General features: G+C 46.2%; 1 protein-coding gene across 2 annotated transcripts in view; it reads right to left on the reverse strand.

The window, feature by feature from the left end:
* Positions 1 to 24437, reverse strand: part of xylt2 (xylosyltransferase II) — a 261068-nt gene that overhangs the window by 20564 nt on the left and 216067 nt on the right. For both annotated transcript variants that reach the window (XM_078570870.1, XM_078570869.1), the window contains exons 9-10: positions 22264 to 22459; positions 7008 to 7341 (exon numbers count right to left, since the gene is read on the reverse strand). In XM_078570870.1, coding sequence (XP_078426996.1) covers positions 7008 to 7341; positions 22264 to 22459 — 530 coding nt within the window. The remainder of the gene's footprint in view (positions 1 to 7007; positions 7342 to 22263; positions 22460 to 24437) is intronic.

The following is a 24437-nucleotide window of genomic DNA, read 5'->3' on the forward strand; positions in this document are numbered from 1 at the left end:
TCCATTCTCTCTCCCCTTGTCCCGGCATCCGCGATTCCTCTCACGCCCCACATCATATCAACAATTTCCAGTTCCCTGGCCCCAACCGCCTCCTCTTCACCATGGACGTCCAATCCCTCTACACCTCCATCCTCCACCGGGATGGTCTGAGGGGTCTCCGCTTCTTCCTCGAACAGAGGCCCGAACAATCCCCATCCACCACTACTCTCCTCCGTCTGGCTGAACTTTTTCTCTCACTGAACAATTTCTCCTTAAACTCGTCTCACTTCCTCCAAATAAAAAGTGTGGCTATGGGTACCCACATGGGCCCCAGTTATGCCTGTCTCTATATGGGGTATGTGGAACATTCCTTGCTCCAGTCCTACTCAGGCCCCCTCTCACAACTCTTTCTCCGGTACATCAATGAGTGCTTTGGTGCCGCTTCATGCTCTCGTCTGGATCTGGAAAAATTTATTAATTTTGCTTCCAATTTCCACCCCTCCATCATTTTCACATGGTCCATCACTGACACTGCCCTTCCCTTCCTTGACCTCTCAGTCTCAATTTCTGGTGATAGACTGTCCACTAATATTCATTACAAGCCTACCGACTCCCACAGCTACCTCGACTACAGCTCCTCACACCCCGCTTCCTGTAAGGACTCCATCCCATTTTCTCAGTTCCTTCGTCTCTGTCGCATCTGTTCTGATGATGCCGCTTTCCAAAACAGTTCCTCTGATATGTCTTCCTTCTTCCTTAACCGAGGTTTTCCACCCACGGTGGCTGACAGGGCCCTCAACCGTGTCCAGCCCATCTACCCCACATCTGCCCTCACACCTTCCTCTCCCTCCCAGAACCATGATAGGGTCCCCCTTGTCCTCACTTATCACCCCACCAGCCTCCACGTTCAAAGGATCATCCTCCACCATTTCCGTCAACTCCAGCACGATGCCACCACCAAACACATCTTCCCTTCACCCCCCGGAGGCTTTCCGCAGGGATCATTCCCTCCGGGACACCCTGGTCCACTCCTCCATCAACCCCTACACCTCAACCCCCTCCAATGGCACCTTCCCATGCAACCACAGAAGGTGCAACACCTGCCCCTTTACTTCCCCCCTCCTCACTGTCCAAGGGCCCAAACACTCCTTTCAAGTGAAGCAGCATTTCACTTGCACTTCCCTCAACTTAGTCTACTGCATTCACTGCTCCCAATGCAGTTTCCTCTACATCGGAGAGACCAAACACAGACTGGGTGACCGCTTTGCGGAACACCTTCGGTCTGTCTGCAAGCATGACCCAGACCTCCCTGTCGCTTGCCATTTTAACAAACCACCCTGCTCTCATGCCCACATGTCCGTCCTTGGCCTGCTGCAATGTTCCAGTGAAGCTCAACGCAAACTGGAGGAACAGCACCTCATCTTCCGACTAGGCACTTTACAGTCTTCCGGACTTAATATTGAGTTCAACAGTTTCAGATCGTGAACTCTCTCCTCCATCCCCACCCCCTTTCCGATCCCCCCTTTTCCAATAATTTATAATTTTTTTACAACTATATTTTTTCTTTTCCCTCCTATTTTTAAATTTATTTTGATCTATTGTTTCATCTCCACTTTTTAGCCCATTTTGGTCCCTTTCCCCCCACCCCACCCGTACTAGGGCCATCTGCCACTAGCTTGCTTCTCTTAATGTCCCCATTAGCACATCCTTTAGATAATATCACCACCATCAACACCCCTTTGTCCTTTTGTCTATGACATCTTTGGCAGTCTCTTCTTGGCCTCCCCCTATCACTGGCCCCCCATCAAGCTCTCCTGTCCCACCCCCTTCTACCAGCTTATATTTCATCTCATTTCTATATGTCTTAGTTCCAATGAAGGGTCATATGGACTCGAAACGTCAACTGTATCCCTCTCCGCAGATGCTGTCAGACCTGCTGAGTTTTTCCAGGTATTTTTGTTTTTGTTCAAGGTCCCTTTGTTCCTCAGAACTTCCTAGTGCCATGCCGTTCATTGAATATTTCCTTGTCAAATTACTCCTTCCAAAGTGTAGCACCTCACACTTTTCAGGGTTAAATTCCATCTGCCACTTATCTGCCCATTTGACCATCCCATCTACATCTTCCTGTAGTCCAAGACACTCAACCTCACTGTTAACCACCCAGCCAATCTTTGTGTCATCCACAAACTTACTAATCCTACCCCCCACATAGTCATCTATGTTGTTTATATAAATGACAAATAACAGGGGACCCAGCACAGATCCCTGTGGTATTCTTCTTGAATGTCATATACCCTTTAATATTCAGGGCCCGATCCTTGTCATCCTTTTGCCAAGTCTCCATAATGGCTATTAAATCACATTATTTATTTCAAACTGCAGCTGTAAGAAAGCTGCAGCTACAGGTCCAGATGTGATGGCCGAGCTTGACTAATGAAAAAAAAAGTTTGCAAAATAGCAGGCACAGTTAAAAATTGCCTTCCATTTCACTCCCAGGCTTAAAAAAGCAAGTAGATTGCCCAAACTTCTTGGTTTAAAGGTTTCCCAAAGGCATAATAAGTTTAAACACGGCCCCATCAGCACAACGGGAGCCTGCTAACAAGCATGGAAAGAACAAAGAGAGGGAAAAAAAGGCAGCTGCGGCGCCATCTCAAAGAGAAACAGAAATTTAAAGGGGTACTCATCTGTTATAAAAATGGCCATGGATAATAAATTAAAACTACCAGGCCAATTTAGGCTAAGGTAAAGGCCAAACCAGACCCAAAATTGGTTGCCTTAGAGAAGAAATTTTTTAGATTACAGGATTATATCAGGATTAGGCAAGAAATTGAAAACCAGTTACTACATTTTTATACTTGTTTGGTATATTTGTGGATGAAGTAATCCTAAGATGAGGTATAGATGAATTCTCAACCATATTTGGTGGGATATTAAAAGTCTTTGATAAATATTTCAAACTCCAAGTTGTGGCGAGCACAGATCTCAAACAAAGGTCCGGAACAGCAGGAGACTCCAGGCTGAGGGAGACAATACCTAAGCAAACCATAAGATGATTGCAGACAATATCAGTGAAATGAAATACACGAACCAAAGAATTTAGTGCAGAAGAAGTGGCAGAGCAGCAGCCAAAAGAATTAAAAATAGACTTTTTTGAATATACTGACACATTACCAAACTGCAACAGCAGGTGGCAGTGCTGGACGAGCAGCTGGCTGTGAATGAAGGAAAGCCATCTGAGATAACCCAAAAAACAAAGCCTGTAAAAAGAAAATGAAACTATTGCACAGGAAAATGTTTGTTTCAAAGCTGAATTGGAAGGACTCAATCAGAAGTACTCAAAGGAGTCACTGCCCTGAAAGAGTCTTTGAAGAATCAATATGTATCCTGTAAAAACATGAGGAGCTAAACAAGATGTTGAATGCAACTTCAGCAAAAGCTACATTGGAACAGTCAGTTGCGACAAAGCAATGCACTGAAATGCAGCGTGAGTTGGCAAGGGGGTCAGCAAGGAAATAAACAGATGAAAGAACAGCTGATTGTCCTTCAAGATAAAATGTAAAAGGAGAACATAACCCTTCACCAAAGTGAAGAAATAAAGACTGTCTTGAAGAGCAGAATGGAGGAACAGCAGAATAAAGTCGAGGCGACTCTGTTGAATTACAAGAAAATTCAAGACAAAGCAATTGAGCTTTACGAAGAAAAGGAAAATGTGGTGAAGGACCTTCACATGCCACAAGGATCCCTCAGGTCAAATTTTGTTCCTCTGGAAAATTATGAAGAGAAGCAAAATGAACGTAATGTCACTCTGAATGAACTTAAGAACCAGTTGGCAGATAAGACTCAGCAATGCTCTATATTCCAGGAGGAATCCAAAAGATACAAGAAAGAGACTGAAAAGCTGAAGAACCAGTTGAATGGAAAAGAGGAGGCACTGAAAGGAAAAGCATAGAAATTTCCAAGCTGCAAGCAAATAACAAAGCAATGAGTAGCGCAACTGCAGAACTGAAACAAGTTAAGACTTCGCCGGAGACAGGCCCGGTTAACAGTGAAGCCAAATGCAGGACAAAGACAAAGCTCTGTTGCAGAAAGAGAAAGAAATACAGAATAAGATCAGAAAATGTAAATCCAATGCTGAAGAACAAGGAACTAGAAGAAAAAGCACTGGATGCTTCAAACGTACTGAAAACGTGTTGAAAAATGACATGGTTGAAATCAAAACCAAGGTCCTAGAATGTCAAGAAAAAATTGAACAGTTGCAGAAGAAAGTGGAAGTTCTCACAAAGGAGCATGAAGAGTATCAGAAACAACTAGCAGAAGTAAAATTAAAGAATGTGAGCTTAAAGGATAGCACACAGGAATAAGGCAAAACTGTTCAGTGTACAGAACCAACTTTCATGTATGGAAGATGAGTTTGCTCATAAAAAATTACAACTGAATGAACATCAAATATCAGACGTAAGCATCGTGAAAAGAACAATGAAATTCTTGAAATTCGACCCAATCTGAAGAACATGAAAGATGCATAGTGTGGAAAAGCAAATCTAGACTTTAAAAGCAGATAACTCTTAAACAAAGACAACTGAACTCACCAGAGTAGTTGCTGAGCTGAATGAAAAGATTCACAAGCTTGAAAAAGGATTAAAAATAAGCGAGTAAACAAATATTTGGCTAAAATTGTGAAACAAGTGCAAACGAAGGTTCCATTTTTGAAACATAAACGTTCAAGAAGAACATGGAGGACCCATGGGAATAGAAAATCCGAGTCCACTTTAGGAATGAACGAAGCGAACATTCCCTTCGGAAGCAACGGGACAAATCCATAGTGTCCAAACACAGCAGATGGGTTGTCGATGAAGAGAAATTTGACTCGAAAGAGTGCAAAAAGCAAATCAAATGGAGACAAGCAAATTACCAGAAACACCGAGTACTACAACTGCAACACCAAACTCACAAAGTCAACCCAAAACAACTGAGAACACCATTCCTCCAAACGTGACAGAATGAGATCTGGAAGAACTGTCATACCTCCAGACAATCTGAAGTTATAAAGTCAGAGACCTGGGGGCGGGGGGGCACGGCGGAAGAAAGGGTAGCAATTAAAATAAAGAAGATTGTATTGTCAATATCTTTCACTAAGGACTTGGGGTGGGGGGTGGGGTAGTATAAGGGTGTTCGAGCAGAGCAAGGTTTAATGTAGGACTGGAGAACAGTACTGTCCACAGTATGATGTAGAGAGTCACATGATGGTAGACTATGTGTAATAGGGTTTGGAAGGAGCCAGCATGGAGACAGCACTCATGTATAACAGTACCTTGGATATGTATATGGTTACCAACCAATGGTTACCAATAAATGGTTTATGTTCAACCAAACAAGTCTCCAGACTGCTTAATGAGACACCAAACTATCTTCCAACAGGTCTAGCAGTTATTTGAAGGTAGAGTGTCGGAGCATACACTGATGGAGATATTTTTTGGGAATGAAGATCAAGGAGATGTACGGCATCAGTTACAGAATCAGAAAGATGATAGCGAAGTTAGAGGCCCCAATAAAATCCAGAAGCTGCAAAGATTTGCTCTTGAGCCCAGGCAAGCATGTTTCTCCCAATTTCCTCTATCAAAACTGTTCATGATTTTCAATACATCTACTAAATAGAATCATAGAATTCTGGAAATGTGTGGATGGAAGAATGGCATTTGGCCCATCGTGTCCATGCTGGCTGACAGGTAGCCATCCAGCCTAACTTCACTCTCCAGTTAATGGGCCATAGCGCTGCAGGTTGCGACACTTGAAGTGCATATCCAAGTATTTTTTATATGTTCTAAGGGTTTGTGCCTCTGTCACCCTTTTCACGCACACATTTCCAGATTCCCACCACATGATGAAAAAATTCCCCTCGAATTGCCTCTAAATCACCTACCTGTTACCCTAAATCCAAGCCCCTGGTTATGGACTCCTCAATCAAACGGAATTCCTATCCACTCCATGTAGATTTCTTATAATTTCATACACTTCAATTAGGTTTCCCCGCAGCCTCTGTTCCAAAAAAAAACCAATGCCTATCCAACCTATCCTCATAACTAAGATTCTCCAGCCCAGGCAACCAATGGTTACCAATAAATGGTTTACCATAAAACTCCTCTGAATTCTCTCTAGTGCAAGCACATCTTTCCTACACTGTGGTGACCAGAACCACACATAGTGTTTTATAAAGTTCCAGCATAACCTCCTAGCTCTTATATTCTAATTCTCAGATAATAAAGGCAAGTATCCCATGCCTTCTTGACCATCTTATTTACTTATCCATTCACCTTCTAGGGTCTGTGGACATGTATTCCAAGGTCCCTCTGTTCTTCTAAACATCTTAGTGTATTGTGTATTTATTGTGTATTCTCTTGTCTTGTTAGCCTTCCCCAAATGCATTACCTCACACTTCTCCAGACTGAATGCCATTTGTCACTGTTCTGCCCACCTGGCTGGTCCATTGATATCTTCCTAAAGTCTCCAGCTTTCTTCTTCATTATCAACCACATGGCCAACTTTTATATGATCTGCATATTTCTTAATCATACCCCCTACATTCAAGTCTAAATCACTGATATATCCCACAAAAAGCACGGGAGCTAGTAGTGAGCCCTTTGGAAACCTGATGGAAAGAGCCTTCCAGTCACAAAAAGGCCCACTGACCATTACACTTTGCTTCCTGCCTCTGAGCCAATTTTGGATTCAACTTGTCAGTTTGCCTTGGATCCCACAAACTTTTATTTTTGTGACCAGTTTGCCATATGGGGCTGTGTCAAATGCCCCTTAAAAAAGCTTAACCTTCTCTGCTCTAAGGGGAACAAACTCAGGTTCTCTTGTCCCTCCACATTTTTGAGATATGCTGAAATATGGGATGTTTTTTAAAGTAGATTGACTGAGACAGTGCAGCCCAATCTGGAAAAGGGTGAGCCTGTGTGCAGTACTGATGCAGAGTTTGTGAAGGGCAGACAGATTCCAGCCTCATTACCATGTAGGATTTAACGTACCTTTTCTGAATGGTCGCTTCCCACTGAAGGCCAGAGGAACTACCAGGAACTTGGTTTCTGCTAGGAGAATCCATAGATGCAGCACCCGCACAGTCCAGCTCCCAGGCCGGAGTGGGTGGTTTAAAGGAGGTTTGTACTGTGTGTATTCAGCCTCTGAATCCACCGTTATGTCGTAGGATGTCGCAACGATGTAAGTAGGATCGATCCACACGACTGTGGCAGTCATATTACTGCCTTTGGTCCATTTCTGCATGGCGATAGGCTCGTCAAAGGGCCCGATCAAACCACCGAAGTTACGGAACAGTCGCTCCTTGGGATCCCATTCTGTTCCCACCTAAATGTGAGTGAAAGGCAGGGATTAGCTCCACTTAGAGTCTATAAAAATCAAAGCAAAACACTAGACTGTTTTACATCAAGTAGCCTAGCTCTCTCTGCTCTTTCTCACCAATAGACTTCAGTCCCAACAACAACATCCTACATTTATATAGCATTTGTAAAGTAGAAAGAATGGTCCAATGTGAAATGTTAACATGCTTTTTATTATGTGGGGGTTGCTGGCTAGGCCAGCATTTATGGCCCATCCCTAATTGCACTCGAGAAGGTGCTGGTGAGCTGCCTTCTTGAACCACTGCAGTCCCTGTGATGTAGGTACACCCTCAGTGCTGTTAGGGAGGGAGTTCCAGGATTTTGACCCAACGACAGTGAAGGAAAGGTGATATAGTCCCAAGTCAGGATGGTGAGTCACTTGGAGGGGAACTTCCAGATGGTGGTATTCCGATCTGTCTGCTGCCCTTGTCCGTCTAGATGGCACCGGTCGTGGGTTTGGAAGGTGCTGCCTAAGGAGTTTTGGTGAGTTCCTGCAGTGCATCTTGTAGATGGTACATACTGCTGGCACTGTTTGTCAGTGGTGGAGGGAATGAATGTTTGTGGAAGGGGTGCCAATCATGTGGATTGCTTGTCCTGGATGGTGTTGAGCTTCTTGAGTGTTGTTGGAGCTGCACTCATTCAGGCAAGTGCAGAGCGTTCCATCACACTCCTGACTTGTAGATGATAGACAGGCTTTAGGGAGTCAGGAGGTGAGTTACTCACCACACAATTTCTAGCCTCTGACCTGTTCTTGCAACCACAGTATTGCTAGTCCAGTTCAGTTTCTGGTCAATGGTAACTCCCAGGATGTTGATAGTAGGGGATTCAGCAATGGTAATGACATTGAATGTCAAGGATGATGGTTAGATTCCCTCTTGCTGGAGATGGTCATTGTCTGGCACTTGTGTGGCGTGAATGTTACTTGCTGTTTGTCACCCAAGCCTGGATATTGTCCAGGTTTTGCTGCATCTGGATGTGGACTGCTTCAGTATCCAAGGAGTTGCAAATGGTGCTGAACATTGTGCAATCATCATTGAACTTCTGTTGACCTTCTGATGGAAGGAAAGTCATTCATGAAGTAGCTGAAGATGGTTGGGCCAAGGACATTACCCTGAGGTGATGTCTTGGAACTGAGATGATTGACCTCCAACCACCACAACCATCTACGTTTGTGCTAGGTATGACTCCAACCAGCAGAGAGTTTTGCCCCTGATTCTCACTGACCCCTTTTGCTGGGGCTCCTTGATGCCACACTAGGTCAAATGCAGTCACCCTCATCTCACCTCTGGAGTTCAGCTCTTTTGTCCATGTTTGGACCAAGGCTATAATGAGGTCGCTGAGTGACCCTGGCAGAACCCAAACTGAGAGTCGGTAAGCATATTATTGCGAAGCACATGCCACTTGACAGCACTTTTGATGACCCCTTCTATCACTTTACTGATGATCGAGAGTAGACTGATGGGGGGGTAATTGTCCGGGTTGGATTTCTCCTGCTTTTTGTGTGCAGGACATACCTGGGTAATTTTCCACATTGCCAGGTAGATGCCAGTATCATAGAATCACAGAATCGTTACAGTGCAGGAGGCCATTCGGCCCATCAAGTCTGCACTGGCTCGCTGAAAGAGCATTCTACCTAATCCCACTCCCCTGCCTTATTCCTGTAACCTTGCACGTACCTCCTTTTCAGATAGCAATCCAATTCTCTTTTGAATACCTTGATCGAACCTGCCTCCACCATCCTTTCAGGAAGTTGGTTCCAGACTCCAACCACCCTTTGGGTGGAAAAACCTTTCCTCACATCACTTCTACTCCTTTTTACCCATTATTGTAGCTATACTGGAACAGCCTGGCTCGGGGCGCGGAAAGTTCTGGAGCACAAGTCTTCAGTGCAAATTGCCAGAATATTGTCAGGTCCCATAGCCTTTGCAATATCCAGTGCCTTCAGTCGTTTAGTGATATCACGTGGAGTGGATCGAATTAGCTGAAGACTGGCATCTCTGATGCTGGGGACGTCCAGAGGAGGCCGAGATGGTTCATCCTCTCGGCACTTCTGGCTGATGACTTTTGCGAATGCTTCAGCCTTATCTTTTGCACTGATGTGCTGGGCTCCCCCATCATTGAGGATGGGGATATTTGTGGAACCTCCTCCACCAGTGAGTTACTTAATTGTCCATCATAATCCACGACTGGATGTGGCAGGACTACAGAGCTCAGACCTGATCTGTTGGTTGTGGATTCGCTTAGTTTTGTCTATCACTTGCTGCTTATGCTGTTTGGCATGCAAGTAGTCCTGTGTTGTAGCTTCACCAGCTTGACACCTCATTCTTAGGTATGCCTGGTGCTGCTCCTGACATGTCCTTGTGCACTCTTCATTGAACCAGAGTTGATCCCCTGGCTTGGTGGTAATGGTAGAGTGGGGGATATGCTGGGCCATGAGGTGACAGCTTGTGGTTGAGTACAATTCTGCTGCTGCTGAAGGCTCACAGTTGCCCAGTTTTGAGTTGCTAGATGTGTTTGAAATCTAGCCCATTTGGCATGGTGATACTGCCACACAACACGATGGATGATATCCTCATTGTGAAGACGGGACTTCATCTCCACAATGACAATGCGGTGATCATTCCTACCATACTGTCATGAACAGGTGCATCAGCGACAGGCAGGTTGGTGAGGGCGAGGTCAAGTACATTGTTCCCTCTTGTTGGTTCCCTCACCACTTGCGGCAGACCTAGTCTAGCAGCTATGTCCTTTAGGACTTGGCCAGCTCGGTCTGTGGTGGTGTTACCAAGCCACTTTTGGTAATGGAGATGAAGTTCCCCACCCAGAGTTCATTCTGTGCCCTTGCCACTCTCAGTGCTTCTTCCAAGCGGTGTTCAACACGGAGGAGTACTGATTCATCAGCTGATCGGGGGGTGGGGAGGGGATGGTATGTGGTAAACAGCAGGTTTCTTCGCCCATGTCTAACCTGATGCCATGAGACTTCATGAGGTCCAGATTCGATGTTAATTTCAGATTTCTAGCACCTGCAGTATTTTGAGTTTGTATCATACTTTTATCATTATCATTTGCACAAGAGCGAGAGAGAGACAGCAAGGGAAAAGAGAGATAGTGACAAGGTGAAAAGAGAGAGAGACATGAGGGGAAGTGAGAGAGAGACATGAGGGGAAGTGAGAGAGAGGCATGAGGGGGAGCAAGAGTGGAGAGCGAGAGAGAGACGAGGGGGAGAGAGAGAAATGAGGGAAAAGGGAAACGAGGGAAGGGAGAGAGCGGAGAAAGGAGGGAAAGAGGGATGAAGGGAGGGAGAGAAGGCAAGCAGAGGGAGAGAGATAAAGACAAGAGGAAGAAAAAGCTAGGGGACAGAAAGAGAGAAACAAGGGAAGAGCAAGAAAGAGATGAGAGGGGGAGAGAGAGGAGAGAAAGACAAAGGGAAAGCGAGAGAAGGGGGAGAGAGAGAGAGAAAGGGAGGGAGAGAGAGGGACAAAGGGAGGAAGAGAGGGACATGGGCAGGGAGAGAGGAACAAGGAGGGGAGAGAGAGAGAGAGAGAGAGTCGAGAAAGGGAGGAAGAGATTAGGAGCGGGAGAGAGAGCAATAAGCCTGAGGCTTGGCAAGGTTTTAAAAATCAGAAAAGGGTAACCAAGAACTTGATCGAGTGGAAGAAAGTAAACTATGAGAGTAAAACAGTAAGAAGTTTTTACAAGTATGTAAAAAGGAAGAGATTAGAGAAAGCAAACATTGGTACTTTAGAGGCAGGAAAATATAATGATGAATAAGGAATTGACAGACGTTAAGCCAATATTATGACCCAGATCTTTCAGTCTCTGAATCGTTGGTGACCAGACGAACCCCTCAAGATATGTGTTGGGAACCCCTCGGAAGCCCCAATGCATTAACTCTGTGGGAATTGTCTGGGCAGTTCAAACTTCTGATGGGGCCTTCTCTATGGGGCCCTCTAAAGTCTGTAACGGTGAGGTAGAGTAGGAGACTTCTGACAGTTCTGACTAACTTACCTGGATAGTTACCCAAGAAATGTTAGACAGAAAAATCCTAAGTCTAACTCCTGGGTAACTACACAACTGACCCCTCCCAATGACACTCACCCCCGACTCCCCCCTCAAACCTCAACTACACCCCCAACCTCTCGACTCCCCCCCGAAGCCACAGCTCCCTGCCGACCCGACTCAACCTTGCCACACTACCCAGCTAGCACCCTACCCACCTGCCACCTTACACACTGCCCTACCCACCTATCACCCCACCTGCCTATCTCCGTATCTACTTAACATCCTACGCGCCTGCTATTCCACCCATCTGCCAACCTACCCACCAACCACCCTACCCACCTGCCACTCTACCCACCTTCCATCCTACCTACCTCTCACCTTACCCCTTACCCACTTAGCTCACTCATCTGTCACCCTACCTCTTTATTCAACCACCCTACCCCCTTACCCACCTACACATTCACCCAATTCACACATTCACTCACCATTTGCTCAGATACTAACACTAACACACTGAAACGCAGTTTAAATGTCCCAGCTATTCAGCCACTCCTTGGAAGATTTGGGCCCCTGTGCCATTCTTCCCAGTGGCGGACAAAAAGAGCATATCAAAAAGTGTGGGGAACCAAGTGTCTCATGAGAATGAAAACATAAAGTAATCAATATTAGTGAAGAAAATATACTGGAGAAGTTAGTAGCTGCAGAGCTAGTGGATGCAGTCACTTTGATCTTGCAGAATTTCCTAGACTCTAGATTGGTCGTTGTAGATTGACAAGCTAGCCAACCTTGGCAAGCAGTTCCGGCACAGCCACAACACTGGAATCTACCCAGCAATGTGGAAAATTACCCAGTTATCACCTGTACACAAAAAGCAGGACAAATCCAACCCAGACAATTACTGCCCCATCAATCTACTCTCGATCATCAGTAAAGTGATGGAAGGGGTCATCAACAGTGTTATCAAGTGACATTTGACTAACAATAACCTGCTCAGTTTGCCAAGGCCATTCAGTTCCTGACCTCACTGTAGCCTTGGTGCATACATGGACAAAAGACTTCCTCAAGGTAGTGGCCTAAGCCCAACCATCTTCAGCTGCTTCACCAATGACCTTGCTCCCCTCATAACGTCTGAAGTGTGGATGTTTGCTGATGATTGAACAATGTTCAGCACCATTTGCAGCTCCTCAGATACTAAAGCAGTCCATATCCAAATGCAGGAAGGTCTGTACAATATCCAGGCTTGGGCTGACAAGTGGCAAATAATATTCATGCCACACAAGTGCCAGGCAAAGACCATCTCTAACAAGAGGGAATCTAACCATCGCCCCTTGACACTCAATGGCATTACCATCGCTGATGGTAATGATACCCCCCCCACTATCAACATCCTGGGAGTGACCATTTACCAGAAACTGAACTGGACTAGCCATATAAATATTGTGGCTTCAAGGGCAGGTCAGAGGCTAGGAATCCTGTGGTGATTTAACTCATCTCCTGACTCCCCAAAGCCTTGTCCATCATCTACAAAGCACAAGTCAGGAGTGTGATGGAATATTCTTCACTTGCCTGGATGAGTGCAGCTCCAACAACATTCAAGAAGCTTGACACTGTCCAGGGCAAAGCAGTCTGCTTGATTGGCACCCCATCCACAAACATTCACTCCCGGTACACAGCGGCAGCAGTGTGTACCATCTACAAGATGCACTGCAGGAACTCACCAAGGCTCCTTAGATAGCACCTTCCATGACCACTACCATCTAGAAGGACAAGGGCGTAGATAGATGGGAACACCATCACTTGGAAGTTTCCCTCCAAGCCACTCAATATCCTGACTTGGAACTATATCGCTGTTCCTTCACTGTCGCTGGGTCAAAATCCTGGAATTCCCGCCCTCACAGCACTGTGGGTGTACCTATACCACATAGACTACAGTGGTTCAAGAAGGCAGCTCATCACCTGCTTCTCAAGGGCAAATAGGGATGGGCAATAAATGTCAGCCTAGGCAGTGACACCCATATCCCATGAAAGAATAAAAAAAAGAGGCAAATGACACCCTGCTGTTTCAGAAAGGAAATACAGAAATAAAACAGGCTGATAGCAATAGTTGGGAAAATGCTAGAACCTTTGATTAGGAACATGGTAACAGGGTACTTAGAAAATCATAATATGATGAGGCATAGTCTGCATGAATTTATGAAAGGGAATTCGTGCTTGCCAAATCTGTTTTTTTCGGAGGATCTGACTGGTAGAAGGGGTAAGGGGAACCAGGGGATGTAATGTATTGGGATTGTCAAAGAGTATTCAATGGGCGGAATAAAGGACGTTTTACCTGGCAGCTTTTCATGCCGTATCGTCCCAATCCCACCTCATTAATAATGCATTCCTGCGAAACATGCCATTTTGATGGTGGGCGGGCCCTCATTCGCCCGCCACGCCGTCACCTCGCCGCTTCATCATGCCGGGTGCCATATTTAAAGTGCAGCATGCACACACCTCTCAATGCTTCCAGATAAGGACTGCTACAAAGAAGACATGACCCTGAAAGTCAAGAAGACTGCAGCCCCGTGTTTACTGACACATCCCTCAAATGCCTTTTGGATGCAGTGGAGGCCTGCGGTGATGTCCTCTATCCTTGTTCTGGCTGCAGGAGGGGCAGCAACATCATCAATCTAGCATGGGGGTGTGGTGCAGTGGTGGTCAGAGCCAATGCCTTACAAAAGAGGATAGCCATCCAGTGCCGAAAAAGGATGAATGATCTCCTCCGTTCAGCAAGGGTAAGTCACCCTTCTCATCACTCTCAACTCACACTCACAAACCCTTCACACATTCACAGGGATCTCACTCACAGCCAGTTCAAGGGACATCACCATTCACTGTCTCACACACACCTTCATTGTCCTCATCCCGTCTGTGGAACCACTCAGCACCCACATATGCCAAACATATTTAGCATCTGGCCTGGCAGGCATCCTGCTTACATTCTCTCCATCTCTATTCATGCAGGACAAGCTGGCACACGCCAACAGGGAGAGGTCGCAGACTGGTGGAGGAATGCCTGAAATCAAGGTCCTCATGGACTTTGAAAATAGAGCCATCCAGCTGGTTGGTGAGGATCTGGACCGTTCCTGTGCTGACGGTGATGTCGGCGGTGCTCTAGCAAGTGAGGATCCATCAGTGCAACATCCTCAGACAACAATGCTGTCACTGATGTGCCCTGTTCCGCAGTCTCCTGCCATGCACTAATTATCCCACCTTGCTTTTGCAGGCATATCTGGGAAACAGCCGATGGAGTCCATGACTCAGGGTGTCCAATCAAGCCCCGAAGAAACCTCTGAAGAAGAATGTGAAGGCACCTTCATTGAAGACCCGTCACAGCGCTCACCTACACACCCTCCACCAGCGCAGAGACACATGCCTCGGTGGCACCTAGCTTTACAGTAGCCTTAGGATCACAATCCTGGTGAGCACATCGCACGGTCTGATCCACAGCAGGTGGCAGCAGGCACTTCCCAGGTCTCCAGTACTCGGAGGACTGCCGGAGGCCGGAAATCTGCTGAGTCCGTGTCAGATGATGAGCCTCTGGACTCGGTCATGTCACAGTTGCTGGAGCTGTAAAGGCAAGCTTGGGAACTTGAGGAAGCAATGTCCGCTGCACCCCACACATTGCAAGGCACGATGGAGGATTCTGTCCACCTTCAGGCTGAGGTGATAGTACGGCATGCCAACTCACCGAGGTCAACACTGGTAGGATGGCAGCTGCTATGGAGACCATAGTCCAGGGCATCGGTCCTGCACTGCGCGCTGAACTCCATCACTGACGCCACAGTTGGCCTCCAAAAGTGTGTACGCGAGAGGGGTGCAGGGCAGCTTGATCTCATTCTAGCTACCCTTTCTCCTCAAGGAGTTAGCCAGGGGCTCTCGGGGACCCACAGGGAGGACCACCAACAGGTGCACACCCTGGAGCCATCCACCCAGGAATAGAGTATTTAGCCCATCCAAATACTCTATTCCTGTGGCCCCAGCAGTTCCAGCACAACAGGCTGAGGAGGGTGCCACTGCCACATAGCAGGATCCCGAAAGCAGACACAGGCCCTCCATGTCTCAGCCCTCCAGAGGGCACCCACCAAAGGTCATCACAGACACAGCACAGCAGTCAGCAGGCTGCTTCCACTTCCACTGTGGATGTCGGGGCAGCACCAAGATGTAGCGGCAGGGTTAGAAAGGTTAAGAAGATGTAGTTGCACAGCCTGGGAACTGGTCTTAATCTCTTGCACATAATGTTCACTGTTGTAAATATACTCCCAAGAATGTCTTCCTGCCTATGGCTCCTTGTTTTGATGAGCAGTGTTTGTGTCACTCAGGTGTGAAACATTGGCTTCCGCACAAGGTAAAGGCAGTCACAGTCCAGGGCCTCTTCCATGTGCGACGTGCAGCCTTCAGACCTCACACTCATTGGACACATTACTGATGCCTGCACCTCGATGGTGCTTGTCATTGCTGCCAGAATGTCGTGGGAAGGTGTCAGAGTTCCAACATTCTCTCTGTGCGCTCTCAGCACCTTTAAGGTGAGACTGGAACCCATCTCATCAGCATTTGTGACCAGTGATGCTGTGCTCCTGAAGGGGTCAGGTGCTGAAGGCTGGCAAAGCTTCAGGTGCATTTAAGTTTCATGGCTGCGTCTCCATAATATGACCCTGCTCACAGAGTGCGTGAGCTGCCTTTGGCCAGACAGGAGTCAGAAATTCACAGTCTATGTGAAGATCTATGGAGTGTCCTCACTTCATGTCGTCATCATCCTCCTGGAATCGAGTGTCCATTAAGTCCTACGCTGCGTCTCCATGACAGAAGCCTTATCACAGAGGGTATGTGCGCTGCTATCAACCAGACTGCAATCAAACATTCGCAGATGCAATGTGAGGATCTATGGTGTCTCCTCACTGCATGTCGTCATCATAGAATCATCATATGAGGGCCTTCCAAGCACGCCTGCCTCGTCTGGCCACTGCGATGGCCTCATCACTGTCATTGTCATCTTCGAGGACTTCCTCACTCTCGTCCCTGTTGACATCCTCCTCATCGAAGGAGACCTCCAGCTCCTCCATCTCCTCCTCAGCCAGCAATTCTCCCCCATTGCAGTGCCAGGTTGTAAAGGGCGCAGCAGGTGACAATGATGCGTGACACCATCTGTGGACTATATTGCAGGGCTCCACCAGGCTGGTCCTGGAACTGGAACCTCATTTTCAGCATCCTGATGGTTTCCTCCAAGTGCAAGTTGCAGCATGAGCATCATTACACCTTCGCTCTGCTGCCGTCTGAGGCCGCCGCACGGGTAGCCCTTGTCCTCTAGGAGCCATCCTGCAGTCTCTGCGGACCCTGCAAGATGTCAGGGATCTGTGACCGACTGAGAAAGTAGGAATCGTGGACACTCCCTGAAAACGGTGCGCAGACCTGCAGGATGTGTTTGTGGTGGTTGCAGACCAGCTGAACATACAGCGAATGGAAGCCCTTGTGGTTGACATAGTTGACTGCTTGTTATGACGGAGATCTGAGTGCAGTCAATAGTACTGTGCAATAGTACAATAGCATCTGTGGGAAACCTGAAATCTGAGCAAATCCCACCGCTCTTGCATCCTGGCTGTATGGTCCCGGGCAAAATGCACAAAGTTGTGTGCCTTTGCGAAGATGGCATCTGTGACCTCATGGATGCATTTGTGGGTGGAAGCTTGCAATATCCCACAGAGGTCACCCGTGGAGTCCTGAAAGGATCCACTGGCATAAACATTTAGTGCTGTGGTCACTTTCATGGCCATGGGCATGGATGCCCTCCATGTCCCCATGGCGTCAAATCCTGCAGCAGCTGGCAGATGTGACTGACCAGTTCCCTAGACATACACAGTCTTCGATAACACTGGTTGCTGGTCATCTGCAATTCCAAAAGGCGGTGTCACGAGATCCTAGGTCTAGCTAGGCGGCGAACAGCGACGGCTCACTGTGGCTCTTCAGCAGCGTAGGTGGCAGCCACAGCTGCCCCTTTTTTACTGAGGGTGCTGTTCCTCCCTCTGCCCAGCCAGGTGCCTCCATCGCTCTCCTCTCCTTCATCTCCGCTCTCTGTATGCCACGAGGCATACAGCTCGTTCACCAGGCTCATGATGTACTCCTCCTGCAGAATGAAAGAGAGAGATGTGTGGGTTTGCTTGGGGGTTCTACGAACTTCTCCTGCTTAAGTCTGAAGGCCCCTTAACGCAAGGCTGCACTGTTAGATTGAACCATGGGGGAGACTGGTCCAAACCTGAATGATGACATTACAAGCGGCTGTGAGCGCCTCCACCAGTGACAGCTCCACGTCCAGCTTTAGTAAGGAGATTGTACAACGTGCCCAGTCATCCAACTGTTCTGCAGTACACTAAAACACTCATTAGATTGCAGTCTGTGCCCGAGGAGTGAAAATTTCAGGAGCATTTGGTGCACTTTCAAGCCTCTGTGTTGCTTGAGTGGGCAGATAAGCTTGAGGCCCGAATCCAAGCATGTCAATGTGGCTGCATCTGAATGTCTCAGCTGCAGAGGAATGGTCACTTTATACAAGGTTTCCCTAATGCGTGACCACTTCCCTGCCCCCTCCACCCCACATGTGCTTGTACGATCAACCACAGTGAAGCCCTTGCTCACCCCCAAGTCCCCTCAACCACAGTGCAGCCCTTGCTCCCTCCAAGTCGCCTCAACTGCAGTGCAGCACTTGCATCCCACCCCCAACTCGCCTGAACCGCAATGCAGCCCTTGAACCGGCACCACACTGTTAGACAGCCGGGAAAAATCGACATGCCTGTGCCCTCGCCTGAATGTCCAGCGCCTTAACCTTGAAGTCCAACAGGCGAACCTGGTGAGTGACATGCAACGTTACTGCACACTCACCTCCAAGTTCCCCTTGAAGTGCAGCACACCTTATATATGCTGTTGTGAAACATGTCAGCATGGCTTCGATGATCCACCATGGAGGAGGGATGATTCCTGTGTGCGGGCTTGTAGTGATATGCAGATGTATTACAATGAGGTTCCCAATGTCCGACGGCAGGAAACGAGGCCCGCCATTGACCGGCAAAGCATATGACTCTAAACTGGTTTCACAACATCGTAAAACCAATTTTTGGCCTTCTCGCCATATTGTCTGCTCGTGCTGGCAAACACGCCCGACACCAGTGGGCACAGAAAATTTCACGCAACGTTTCATATGAGGTAATTACATAAAATTTGGGCTCATGGGATTGGGGGCAATATGTTAGCATGGACTGTTAATCCACAGAAAGCAGAAAGTAGGAAAACACAGGATATTTTTGGGCTCACAAACTATAACTAGAGAAGCACTACAAGGATCAGTGCTGGAGCTGGGGCCTTAGTTATCTACAATCTACATCAATGATTTAGATGAGGGGACTGAGTTACAGAATCATGGAACATACAGCATAGAAAAAGGCCAAGCAGCATGCTTTTTTGCAGAGCAATCCATTTACTCCTACCCTATATTCCTGCATTACTTTTCTCCTTCTGGTATTTATCCATTTCCCTTACAAAGACTACTACTAAATTTGTATCCACTGTCCTATCATGCAGTGCAATCCTAACCATTTGTTATATAAAAACAGGTTTCCTCACGGTGCCTGTTTTTTTTTGCCAATCATCTTAAATCTGTTCCCTCTGCTTATCGACCCTTCAGTCATTGGAAACACTTTCACCTTATTTACTCTATCTAAACCCTTCATAGTTTTAAACATTTGTATTAAATCTCTTCTCAACCTTCTCTGCTCCCAGGAATTTTGTTTTAATCAAAACACACTAAATTCTGCTCAATTCAAGCAAACTGATATTCTTAAATAAAAATTGCCCAATTAGGAGATTATACTATGAATTACACTCATCAGCATAAACCGGTTAAGTGATTGGGCAAGGAGGTAGCAGACAGTGTGGTTAAGTGTGAAATTATCCATTTGGCAGGAAGAATAGAAAACTAGAAAATAGTGTTTAGTGAGGGACTTGGAGGGATCTGGGTGCCCCTGTACATGAACAATAGAAGGTTAGCATGCAACTAGGAAGGCAAACTGATGAGATGGGGGCTTAGTGGTAATATCACAGGGCCAATAATCCCTGGGGGATTATTGCTAATAATCTGGGGACATGGATTCAAATCCCACCATGGTGGCTGGTGGAATTTAAATTAAATTAATAAAAACAATCTGGAATTGAAAGCTAGTTTCAGAAATGGTAACCATGAAACTATCATTGATTGTTGTACAAACGCATTTGGTTCACTAATGTCCTTTACGGAAGGAAATCTGCCATCCTTACCTACATGTGACTCCAGGTCCACAGTACGGTGAACTCTTAATTGCCCTCAGAAATAGCTTAGTAAGCCCATTCAGTTCAAGGGCAACTAAGGATGGGCAACAAATGTTGGCCTTGTGAGTGACACCCACATCTCATGAAAGAATAAATTTAAAAAATAAGATCAAGAAGAGGAGTAATATGTTGAGTTTTGGCTTCCTTACCTAAGAAAGGATATAGTTATCTTAGAGAAGTGCAACAAAGGTTTACCAGGTTGTTTCTTGGTGTGAGAGGGTTGTTGTATGAGGAAAGATTGAGTAGAATGGGCCTACATTCTCTGATGTTTAGAAGGATGAGAGGTGATGGCATGTAACATTCTTAGGGGGCTTGACAGGATAGGTGTGACAAGGCTGTTTCCACTGGTTGGTGAGTCTAGAACTAGGGTTCAAAGTCTCAGCATAATGGGTTGACCATTTATTACTGAGGTGAGGAGAAGAAATTTCTTGACTCAGAGGGTTGAAAATCTTTGAAATTCTCTACCCAAGAGAGCTGCGGATGCTCAGACATTGAGTATGACCATTAGATTTTTGGGCACTAAAGGAATGAGGGAATATGAATTTAGGGCGAGAGAGTGGAGTTGATGTAAAACTTCAGCCACTATCTTAATTTACAGGAGAGCAGGTCCAAGTGGCTGCATGGCCTTGTTCATATTTCTTATGTTCTAGTCCCACAGAATATCCCTGACACTTAATGCTTTTTGGGCAACCAGGGAGGGGCAATAGCTGTTGTCCATCTCAGTGAAGCATTTTAGGGGAGGGAGTATGGTTTGAATCTGAAAGTGAAGAACATTCTTTGTAAGAAGCAGGAATTACTATGTTAGTAGCTATTTCCCTCAATACATGGGTTCTGCACTGCCACAGAGCGACAAGGGTTTTAACCTTGGTGTTGCCATTGGGACCAGGGGCTGGATTTTATGGCCCCACACTGGGTGTGTTTTTGACAGAGGGGGGCACATAAAATATGACTTGTGGTTAGTCCACTGGTTTCCCGCTCACCCCCAACCCAATCCCCATAAAACAGCAGGTGGGTGGACAGCAAAATTAGCAGCCCATGTGCCATTTTGAAAAACATTAACAGGAAATTGAGCTTGTTGACAAGCCAGTTGACCCGAATATTACGCTCCCCACGCCATAATATGATTGGCAAATGCAGGTGGGTGGGAATGAAAAGGTCATTTTTAAAACAATGTTACGGAAAAGGTTGTGGGGGGATATAATTCAGGAGGTGCCCTGTGCACATCGGGGCAACCCCTCTAAGATGTTAGCCACCGCCCCCCCCACTTTGTCCCTCCTTGCCTGGCCTCCAAAACCCACTCCCCCACCCCCTTCACCCCCACACCCATTCTCCCCCGTCTCTAAGCTTCCCGGTGCCTCCCCATTCAAAATCCCCGACTTACCTGGGTCAGGATGCCATGGCTGTCTTCATCCTGAGGCCTAGTTGCAGTCCCAGCAGCTCTCACTACTCAGTTCTAGTGCTGCTGGGATTGCTAGAGCTGCCGGCCAATCAGTTGGAACAAAGAACAAAGAAAAGTACAGCACAGGAACAGGCCCTTCAGCCCTCCAAGCCTGCGCCGATCAGATTGCCTGTCAAACTAAAACATTTTGCACTTCCGGGGTCCGTATCCCTCTATTCCCATCCTATTCATGTATTTGTCAAGCTGCCTCTTAAACACCACTATCGTACCTGCTTCCACCACCTCCTCTGACAGTGAATTCCAGACACTCACTACCCTCTGCGTAAAAAACTTGTCCCGCACATCTCCTCTAAAGTTTTCTCCTCTCACCTTAAATCTATGTCCCCTAGTAATTGACTCTTCCACCCTGGGAAAAAGCTTCTGACTATCTACTCTGTCCATGCCACTCATAATTTTGTAAACTTCTATCAAGTCGCCCCTGAATCTCCGTCGCTCTAGTGAGAACAATCCGAGAACAATTTGCTTTTAATTTGAATATTATCTTCAACAAATGCTTGCGCAAGAAAATAAATGACTATTATTAAAACTCCTCAAAAGTTTCAAGAACAGTTAAGCAAGGAAGTCTTTTTGAGAAGTATCTATGGAGTAACAACCAAAGCTGTTTATGCAGATTGCTTTCCAAGGATTCAGAGACAGATACATCATGAAGTCGAATCTGTGACATGTGCCTTTGCTGTAAACAAAGTAAGGTGTATAAAGTAGCATGGTTTTCAATAGTTAGTTGGAGGGCTCCAAAGTTTGAGATATCAAAAAGTGCCTACTCTGCCTACAGTATAGATTGATCACCCATGCTAAATACGAATAAAGTCTATTCTGTGTACTCTACTGTCATGTCTTGTGCTTACTCAAACCATGCTGTTGTGAAACATAGAAGCATTAACAATTGATCCTCAACACTGGCAATGAGTGTTGGGAACAGTAAGTTTTCCATTCCCAAGCAGCAACTACCCTGATCTTAAGAGCATAAATTCACACAAACCAAGCATAAAGTTGACAATGCAATGTCTGGTTCAGCCCCCATTGCAGTACAGGCTTGGTTACCTCCAGGTTCTGGAGTCGGTCGAGTGCTAGACCAATATTTGCCAAGCGCAGCATGGAACGAGGTACCACCCAGCTCTCCAGGGTCTCCTTCTGGCCTGTAGTCACATTCTTAACTTGCTGCATCACTAAATAACCTTGGAATCGGTCATCATAGAAGTAAAGGTGGACGGCGAGGGTATGTCCCACAGGCTCATACCTAAATAAAATGAAAAGCAAATATTTTCAAAATCTTTCCAAGGGCAAACAAACTATATCATAAACCATGGGTTAAATAATTATTGTTCCCTGTTAACTGCATGCCTTATACCTTTAGCATACCTCAGTAAATTGTGCACTAAACTTACTTCATTATCATAGAATGGTTACAATACAGAAGGAGGCCATAGGCCTGTCATGTCTGTGCTGGCTCTCTAAAGCTGCAATTCACCTAGTATCACTCCCCGGCCTTCTCCTCGTAGCCCTGCTTCTCCCTTTTCAGATAATAATACAACTTCCTCTTGAAAGCCTTGATTGAATCTGTCTCCACCACACTCTCAGGCAGCGCATTTCAGATCCTAACCACCTACTCTGTGAAAAAGTTTTTCCTTATGTTGCCAATGCTTCTTTTGCCAATCACCTTATATCTGTGCCCTCTGGTACTTGATCCTTCCATCAATGGGACAGTTTTTCTCCATCTACACTCTCATGACCTAAATAATTGACCCTTATCCTGAGATTGTGCCCACAATGTAATAGATTCCCCAGCCAGGGGAAACATCCACCCTGTTAAGCCCCTTCAGGATCTATGAGATCACCTCTCATTGTTCTAAACTGTAGAGAGCATGGCCCAGTTTACTCAGCTGTTCATCATGGGATAACCCTCTCATCCCAGGGACCAATCTAGTGAATCTTCGCTGTATTGCCTATTAGGCAAGTATGTCCTCCCTTAGTTAGGGAGATCAAAACTGTGCACAGCACTACAGGGGTGGTCTCACCAAATCCCTGTACTCTTGTACTCTAATTCCTTTGCAGTAAAGGCCAACACACCATTTGCCTTCCTAATTGTTTGTTGTACCTCCATGCTAACTTTCTATGATGATTTGCTGATAACACAAAAATATGTGGAATTGTAAGAAGTGTAGATGGAAGCATAAAATTATAAAGAGATATTGATAGGTTAATTGAATGACCAAACCTGTAACAAGTGAATTTCAATGTAGGCAAATATGAGGTCATCCACTTTGGATTTAAAAATAGAACAGGGTACTTTCTAAATATTGAAAAGCTAAAAACATTGAAGGACCAAAGAGATTTGGAGGTCCAGGTACATAGATCATGAAAATATCATAAACAGCTGCAGAAAATAACCAACAAAAAGGCTAATGGAATGCTGACCTTTCTTTCAGAGGACTAGAATACAAGGGAGCAGAAGTCATGCTTCAGGTATGCAAAGCTTGGTTTGACCGCACCTGGAGTAATGTGAGCAGTTCTGGGCACCACACCTTAGGAAGGATATATTGACCTTGGAGGGAGTGCAGCTTAGATTTACCAGAATAGTACCTGGGTTCCATGAGTTAAATTATGAGAAGAGATTACACAAACTAGGATTGTGTTCCCTGAATTGAGAAGGTTACAGACTGAGGGAACAGATAGGATAGATAAAAATAAACTTTTTCTGCTGGTTACAGAGTCTAGTACTTGAGATCAGAGTCTAAGGTCAGAGACCTTTCAGGAGTGAAATTAGGAAACACTTCTACACACAAAGGGTGGTAGAAGTTTGGAACTCTTCTGCAAATGGCAACTGACGCTAATCGATTGTTAGTTTTAAAGCCGAGATTGGTAGATTTTTGTTAACCATAGGTATTAAGCGATATAGTGCAAAGGCAGGTGTATAGGCCAGATTCGTCCCAGATTTGCACTAAGTGCGGTAGCAGGCGGGAAAAAGGACGTTTCATCTGCCGGCCGCAATGGCGGCTTTTCATGCTGTATCGTGCCATTCCCACCTCATTAATTATGCAGCACCAGGAAAAACGGCAGGTCGCTGTTAGTGCGGCCTCTGATTCGCCCGCCCCGCCATCACCTCAGGCCTTCAGTAAATCGGGCACCATATTTAAACTCTGCCCCTGCACGCTCTGTACTCTTAGCTCTCTTCAAGGGATAGGAAGCTGCTGGGAACTGATGGCTGCCCAAGGGAG

The sequence above is a fragment of the Cetorhinus maximus genome, chromosome 24 (assembly GCF_964194155.1).
Source record: "Cetorhinus maximus chromosome 24, sCetMax3.hap1.1, whole genome shotgun sequence".
Taxonomy (NCBI): domain Eukaryota; kingdom Metazoa; phylum Chordata; class Chondrichthyes; order Lamniformes; family Cetorhinidae; genus Cetorhinus; species Cetorhinus maximus.